At 38.7% G+C, this 8,731-nt stretch overlaps 1 protein-coding gene across 1 annotated transcript in view; it reads left to right on the top strand.

The window, feature by feature from the left end:
* Nucleotides 1-8,731, top strand: part of mpzl3 (myelin protein zero-like 3) — a 29,953-nt gene that overhangs the window by 12,499 nt on the left and 8,723 nt on the right. Inside the window, exon 3 of the mRNA XM_014004532.1 lies at nt 5,784-5,997. Coding sequence (XP_013859986.1) covers nt 5,784-5,997 — 214 coding nt within the window. The remainder of the gene's footprint in view (nt 1-5,783; nt 5,998-8,731) is intronic.

Here is an 8,731-nt window from a genome sequence, read left to right as displayed (position 1 = left end):
CCTTCCACAGCAATTATTTTTAGTTAGCATATAGCTAAAATCTAACCATGGTTATATAATAACAGCTGCATTCTGACGTGATAAGCTGTATGTTTTATATTCAATTAACTTATGATCCAATTAGTCGACTAATCGAAAAAATAATCMGTGATTAATCGTTTAAAACATAATCATTTGTGGCAGCTCTACAGTTTAGTCACAAATACTTTGACATAATAGCTCAGAAAATGTCATGGAAACTAGAGAAAATGAACGGATTGAAAAATATGATCCAACAAGAAAATAAAGATATCTATGCAGCACCAGGAGAGACTGAATTCTACATTCCTGTACTCCTAGAGACAACAGTTTACATGTAGCAGCTAAAAACCTGGATTTTGCATGACATGTCCCGTTAAACATGAGTTTCATTATTGAGAAAAGAAAATAAATTTTAGATTTTTATTTCAGGTTCAAATTTCCATCTTTTCTAAGTAACACTGGAGAAAAAAAAAACATGGAGAACAAATACAATAACTGCATGAATTATCTTCTATACTCAGGGGTCCACTCTGTTTATGTATGTGTTTTCTAATGGCGAACTGAAATGTTTCAGAAATGTGCTGTCTGTATAATGAGATGAGACTAAAAGCTTCCTCTTTGTTTCCTATTTGTCCCTGTGCTTGTCGGTAAGAGCACCCATCCAGAAACTTCCTCTGTTTGCGATAAAGCTGTTGAATTGATCACTGAGATGATGGTTTCTGTTAATAGGAATAATGAGTTTTGATTGCAGAAACCGTTCAATTTAACACCAAAGCGAGAAATGTGCATTTTAACCACAATTTTGTACATGTATTTTTTTTCTTTCCTGAAGAGTTCCTAAATGCTGATGAAGCTTGTGTGAGAATCTAGGGTTTTGCATTAAAATGGATCTATGTAATTATGTCTGACTCAATATTTCTGTGCTGTGAGTTATTTATGCCATCTGTGAGTGAGACACACTTTTTAACTGTAACTTACTGGAAATTAATACAGAACAGTGAGTAAAAGGAATTGGCTTGCTTTTTGGTTTTCTAATCAAATTATTTTGAAACCAATATGCTTTATGTAGAAAACAAAGGAGGAAACAGACTAAAGCCATGCAAAGAATGTAAATTCAGTCAGGCTACTCTTTCAGATYGGAGAAATTAACTAGATAAATTTGACTTCTTAGTTTTATAAAGCTGCTCTTTAGCTGCATTATATAACTATGATTATTATCTGAATTGAATAAAATGATATAATAAATTGCTAATTCTGAAGGTCCTAGCAGGAGCTCTATAATTGGTGAATCCTGAGAATAAATCAACAAATGTTTATTGAAAATGTTTTGACACACCAGCTAAAAAAATTAACTCACTTTATAGTAGAAAACTTCTCTTTACAAATGAAAAAAAGCAGCAGTGGACATTAAGGACACACAAAGTCTTTTCTCAATAGATTATGCTGTTAATGATATTTTACACTACCCAAAGACAAGAACGTTATTTGTATTTTTTTTTTCATCGTCATGAGTTTTTTTGTGCCTTTCTGAACAAAAATTTTGGTTCCTTTTCAGTCATTTCACTCAGTACAACACACAGTTGTATATGGGACACGCGCGCCCTCGCGCACCTGGCTGAAGCCACCTCTAATCACGTCTTTAGACCAGTGACGTGGTGACGTTTCTACTGGATCTAAACCAAGAGGAGGACGATGTTCTGCAGATGGAGCAGGAGGTTCTCAGTCTGTCCGAAGACGACGAGGAGCCGTGCCCAGCTCACTCCACCCCTGCTGCTGCGAGGGTGGACCAGGATTCGTCCTTCTTGTCCCTGTGCCGCCGAGCTGCTGCTAAACTGGAGGTACAGTGGCCCGACCCCCCCACCTGCTCAAAAGCCGTCGAGTTTCGCAGGGTTTTATCTCCTGTCTGAACCGGCTGATGTGAAGCACTGTCTGCCTATGTTTCCGGACTGCGTTCGTAAGCTGCGGCCTGCTATTAAACCCAGTATTCCCTCTTGGGACCTCACTGTGGTTCTTGAGGCCCTCTGCGACCCTCCATTTGAGCCTCTAGAGTCTGTAGAGTTGAAGTTTCTTTCATATAAAGTTGCTTTGCTTCTGGCTTTGGTTACAGCTAAACGGGTCGGGGACCTCCACGCTCTGTCAGTGAACTCCTCCTGTATCCAGTTTTCTACTAATGACTCTAAAGCGGTTTTGCACCTTAACTCTGCGTATCTTCCTAAGGTGATACCTTCTAGTTACAGCTCTATGTCTACAGAGCTTTCCAGCTTTCACCGCCCCCCCTTTGCATCTGAGGAGCAAAAGAGGCTGCATCTTCTGTGCCCCGTACAAGCTCTACGCACTTACATCAGCCGCACACAGGATGTAAGGTCATGTGAACAGCTGTTTGTGGCTGTTGCTAACACACAGAGGTAAAGCTCTTTCTAGACAAAGACTCTCTCACTGGATTGTAGAGGCCATCTTGCTAGCATATAGCAGCAAAAACCTTCCAATCTCTCTTGGAGTTAAAGCTCACTCCACCAGGTGTGTAGTGACATCTTGGGCCCTTTTTAAAGGGGTACCTGTGAGTGACATTTGTGCCGCGGCCAGCTGGGCCTCACCAAACACATTTGCACGATTTTACAGCCTGAATGTAACAGCACCTTCAGTGGCTCATTCTGTACTTTCTGCCGGGTCCAAAGCTCTGCATTAGTACAGTACTTACTCAGGCACACTACTTAACTCAGGTCTGATACTGCTCTGCGAGGCGCTTTGACAAGTCCCATATACAACTGTGTGTTGTACTGAGTGAAATGACTGAAAAGGAACGTAAGGTTATGAATATAACCACGGTTCCTTGAAGGAATGGAACGAAGTACAACACCTTGTTGGCCCCGCATCACAAAAGGCTCGGTGAAGGGCGGTATCTAACTGAATAATGACGCTGGTGACTCCGAACTTATAGGGTGAAGGCGGAGCCTGTCACCCGACGTTCAACGTCACCACGACACCGGTCTAAAGACGTGATTAGAGGTGGCTTCAGTCAGGCGCGTGTGTCCCATATACAACTGTGTGTTGTACTTCCATCCATTCCTTCAAGGAACCGTGGTTATATTCATAACCTTACGTTCTGTTGGGTCTCTGTTAGGCAGCGTCATAGTTATTTCTTTTAAGTATGCACCTTAGGATAGTGGTGGTTAAATGCAAACAGAATAATTTTAGATTTGATTTTGGATGTTTTTATTGATCTCTGTAGATGGATTTGAACTTAGGCCTGTTGTGATAAGCAATAAAACAATTTTTATTTATTAAAAAATATTCATTTCATTTAAAAACAAAACAAATGCTATACATACAACAAATAATACAAAACACAAATAAAATGAAAGGTAGCAGAAAGAAGAAAAAAATTCTTAAAAAAATTAATCGCATGATGAATTTAAATGAGGGCGATAATTTTCATTTTTCTGCTTGTTTGTTTTCTTCGTGCCTCCCTCTTGTCTACTCCTTAGTGTAGGGAGGTGTGAACTGTCATGTCAGGTATTTCCCATGCGCTTAGTCTCATAACCACTGTAGCATAAAAGCCCCATGAACAGGTATGTAGCTAGAAGAGTGTCTCTGCTTTTCCGACACCCTTAGGGCACTGTGCCGAACCTGGGGTTCGCTGAGTTTCTTTTTTGTGTTTTTTATGTAAATTTAGCTAAATTCTGTAAATTTAAAAGTGGTTTCAGGGTGACTGCAATTATTTTATGAAGCCACATTATAGTAGTTTAAAATGGGCTCCAAAAATATTATCATTTATCACGATTATTTCTGAAACACTTCATCGTTCAGCAAAATTTGTTATTGTGACAGGGCTATGTGGGCTGTAAGATGAAAAAATGTGCCTTGGGCCTTCTTCACATTGGACAAATGACACTGTTAAAACATGGCTGGATCACTTCAAACCTAAAAAAAAAATTTGTGTGGGGGCCATAATGACACATCTATGCAGTACTCGCCAAATAGGTTTTTTCTGCTATTTTAAACATCCCTGAGACACTCTTCTGTGCCCTAGCACGACATTTTTTTTTTACCACAACAGGATACAAGTTACACAATAGAAGAGCACACTAGCAATTGACCGAAACAGGTTTGTTTTGTTTTTTTTCAGCCAATTTTATTTTTATTGTGTAGGCCGATTCTTAAAGCCGATATTGCTTTTTATTTCTCCATGTCTCACTGTGAGTAAAGAGACAGACTTTCAAAGGGCAGATACAGKTAAATTAGAGTCAAAAATATATTAAAAATTGAAAACTTACCCTTGTTGTTATTGGCTCTCAGTCTTACAACATTACCAGCCACACTCTGCCAGGGAGGGAGTGGCAATGTATGCYGTCATGTCATCTCAAGGTATGGCTGCTGAATGTGCTAATGGATTGGCGAAGGCATGCATGTATCGGCCGATGATGATACAAGAAAAAAACATATATCGACCAAAAGTGTGTACAATAAGTTGCCTTTAGGCCCAGGCTTCCCTTGAAAAAGAGATTTGTGATCTCAATGGGACTTGCCTGTTTAAATGAGTCAATAAAAAAAAAAATCGGCCAGCTGATGTATCCGTTGACCTCTAGAGCACACCATACTGGCCTGATGCTAATAGCTCAGGCATCAGGTCTGCACTAAATGGTTTCCATGACTTTCTCACAATAATGGTTGTAGCCTGGGCATGTGGACAGTATAGCCACTCCCTCGTGCATAACCCTCATGTCACAGACATCCTGTCATCGCGCTCCACCTGAGATCTTGATACACTGCCACCACATTTATAAACCACCACGATTTATGGAAATTTAGTGCATGCTCTAAAACATTCTGAATCTGTCACACATAATGCAGCACCTACTTCATTATTAATACTGGCCTGAAGACCTTACCAAGACCCTGCAATGACCACCCAGGTTTTGGCTAATTTATTTTTCATCAGTTGGCACCCATTGTGAAAGGGCCATTAACTGTGATGTAGACTAGCCAAGTCCCTGCTGTCTAACAAACTCACCATCCTGCTGTAACATCCACTGTAGGCAGATAGTTTGTAAAACTAACTGAACACAGTTCGACTAGCTGGAAAAATCCATCTTTGTTTTAACAGTTCAGGAAAAAAAAACATACATTTTTATTCAAGTCTGTTAGTCATCTGCCAAAATGCATCCTGAAAAAGTAATTCTTTACTCCTACTTTCTTGGTTTTCTAATACGTAGTGTTCATTGTATATAAACCATGTTTTTTTTTTTTCATTCTCCTTCACCCACGCGCACACGACACACTCTGGATGTCGTGTTTTGAAGAGGTCTGGGTCAGTGTCATGTGGGAGTGATGCAGTTCTTTTTTCCCTTAAATGTTCAGCTGAATGTTAAATTCAGTAAAAAAAAAACATCTGCAAATTTTTCCTTATAAATGGGGGTCTTCTGTCTGTAATTTGTTGAAAGTTTTAATCACATTTTCTGGATCGAACACAAAGCTTCTTTCACGCTCAACAACAGTCTTGCCAAAAGGGAAAAAACAAAAGTGCCACCACCATCTGCTGCTCCACACAAGTTACATTCTGAAGTGATGGCTCTTGTTATGTACTCTGAGGAAGCAAACTCATTATCAGTGCTGTTTCAGGTGTTTGTTTTGTAACACTTTATAAAAAACAAAACAAAAAAATTATTTATCCTCTGTACTTCTTAAGTACAAACCTATAGTTTTGCTCAGACTGCTCTCCAATCAGGAAAACATGACTTATGTAATTTTTTCCCCCTTCCCAGTTCTTCCACTTCTCCTCCAGTGTTTTTCCTCCTCTGGATGGTCAGTTTGCCGGTCGTATCAAATGGCAGGGAACCCCGGCCCGTGGTGATGCTTCCATCTCTCTGATCAATGCCACGCTGACAGATAACGGAACCTTCACGTGCTCTGTCAGAAACCCTCCTGATGTCCACGGGTCTCCAAGCTCACACACTGTGCTCACAGTCACCCCAAAARGTAAGAAGCTTCATAATCACTCACTGATAGTCAATAAGTGTGGCCTGTCTTAGTCTTAATCTYTAAACCTTCAACTTGCTCTTTTTGTGAATCAACAATAAGCAAAAATGGATTTCTCAATGTAATATATTACACACAATTCCTTTTAAAACTCAATATAACACAATTTCACTTGAAGTGTGCATGCAGAGGTCATTGATTCTCCAGAATATTTTTATTAACATTGATAAATTAAACCAAACACATTCACTATTTGAGTCCCATCATGATGCAGTCATTTTGACTCTTAGTTTATTAGCTGAGTGTTGACACTTTAAGATGATGATCACTGGAGACAAACTCTAACTGGTAGAGCTGGGCGATAGAACAATAATATATACTGTGATAGACAGGTGATCAATACCAGTAGAAAATACATCCAATAAATTGTTGATAATCTCACTGAACTCCAATCCAGAACCACACGGCATTCTGGGAGACCTCACCTAGCCCAGCTAAGCAAGGTTGGAGGCATCAACTCACTCACCCTTTCGTCAGCGATCAACATCTTGTTGAATAATGTGCAGCAACAGTTTCGTGTTTCACCGCCGTGCCTCATAACTGCTTCAAAAAAAAGAAGAAAAAAGAAAAAAAAGAAACAACATTAAAATACGTGCAGCTTGAGAGGAAATAATGGATAAGAGGAAAGATCACCTGTTTGACAGTATTAATCAGCATTTTTATTCTCCTGCTCCTTATTTTGAATAGGCAAAACAAAACAAAAAACTAATCAATAATTATTGATATCTATTGATATGAAGTGCTTATATCACAATACATTTTTCCACAGTAAAGCCCTAGTATTTGGTACTTAAGATAAGTAAAAATCGACATAATTTCCTCACCTGTTTAAATCGCCTGCGGTAACAGCACTGCTGAAGCTTACTGGCAAACACAATACAACTTAATTGTTTATGCCTTGGAGGAGTTGAAAAGCAACCAGGAAGGTGTAGGTTCCAGTTAGCAAGAGGATGGACATATGGCTCCTTTTAGTAGAGATGTATTTATTTAATATACAAAGCAGGCCCACTATGTAGTGCATTAAAGATGTTTGTTTCTTTAAATATAGCTGTGCAATTTGTTGCAAACTTAAAGGTACTGTATTTCAAGGGATACTTTAAATCTGTTGAGGTAAGCTTTTGTAGAAAAGTTATAAAAAATAATGTTTGCTGTAGATAGCTCTTTGAATGACTTCACCTAAGTGATTAAAAGTTAATTCTGACCAGATTGACGTGCTGCCTGCTTGTACAAATGAATTTGTGCGCAGTTTTATCAACCTGTTTATTAGCTTACATTTTTCATTGCACAGTTGTTCTGGCAGAAATATCATATTAACCACAGGACTGTATATAAACTGTGTGAATATTTCAACACAAAAAGTGGCATTCACTGTGTGAGCTGTGTAAATGGAGTCCAGAGCAGAAGGGCACGCATGTAGGCAATAAATTGAACTCAAGTTCAGTAAGTGTTGCTAGGAGACTGTCAATAAAGTAGGTAGTTTTTCCAGCTGCATTGTGAGTGCTGCGTTTCTGATGAAGTGGGGTAAAAAAGCAAACAGCAAGGCATCTTAAAGTGTGACAGACTGTTGGCATGCTGGTGAAGGGCCGTGTCATAAAAGTTAAAAGCTGTAAAAACACGAGTAAATTTCACTTTGTTTGTGTTTTTAAATCTGATTAGGCACACCATCACAGAGCTGTCCTGTACTATGTTAGAGTTCAATTTTAAACTTTGATGTGAAGTAGGATGGCACAGCAAGCAACAACCTTTTTACACACACCTGTTTATTCTAAAGAAGAATATATTTGGAACTATTTTTTTGGAGTTCATAATTTGTTGTACACTTAAATGAAGCAGCACTTAAAGGAGACATATCATGCTAAATGCACTTTTTTGCATTATAAACTATTTTTTGTGCAATTATAGTGTCTAGGAGTGTAGAAAACTTTATTTATTCTGTCCATTTACTGCAAAGATATTTTTATATTTTTTTATGGGTCAAATTTTTCAGTTTGTTCAAAATCTTCTGTAGCTTATTTTGTTTCATTGTTTATTTCGTCACACTTTTTTTTCAGAACTACCATTTATGGTAATGTATTTCCGGCCAACTGGATTTCATCGTCTGCCATTTTTTTCCTCGCTGTGTGATTTTGTAGTTCATAGCGTCATGCCGAACATGCAAGTCTAGAAGTCAAAATGTTCGGTTCTAGGGTGTGTAAACCCACATTATTATCTACATAGACTACCAGCGTCAGAGCAGAGCTTCTTCAAAGTGCCTGGTTAAGTTTTATTTTTCAAGGAAATGGACCCACAACAGGGCGGAAAGTGCTTGCGGACAACACAGGATGAATGTTACAACAAGGGTGAGTTATGAACTGTAAATGTGTTTTAACTGTCTAATTTAGCTGTTTCTACCCTCTGTGTCAGTATATGAGGGGAGAAAGAACAGCTGTGTTTAAGTTTCTTTACTGAATGGGTGTGCAGCACCATGTTTTTACTTTCACTTTCGCCCTGCACTGTAATCAGCGTGTCCGTGTTGTTTTTCTTTTTAAAAATGCTGGAGCATTTCAAACTGTGATCTAAAGTTAACGTCAGCTGTTTTAAATGCATTTTTTACCTGGTGCAATGCATTTCAATGAAAATGCACATCTGCAGGCAACTACCTCATCTGAAGAGCCCATGTAGATTATTCTTTCCC

Source organism: Austrofundulus limnaeus, unplaced genomic scaffold (genome assembly GCF_001266775.1).
Source record: "Austrofundulus limnaeus strain Quisiro unplaced genomic scaffold, Austrofundulus_limnaeus-1.0 Scaffold25, whole genome shotgun sequence".
Lineage (NCBI taxonomy): Eukaryota > Metazoa > Chordata > Actinopteri > Cyprinodontiformes > Rivulidae > Austrofundulus > Austrofundulus limnaeus.
The sequence above is the reverse complement of the archived record's forward strand: the minus strand, read 5'-3'. Positions and strand labels throughout refer to the sequence as shown.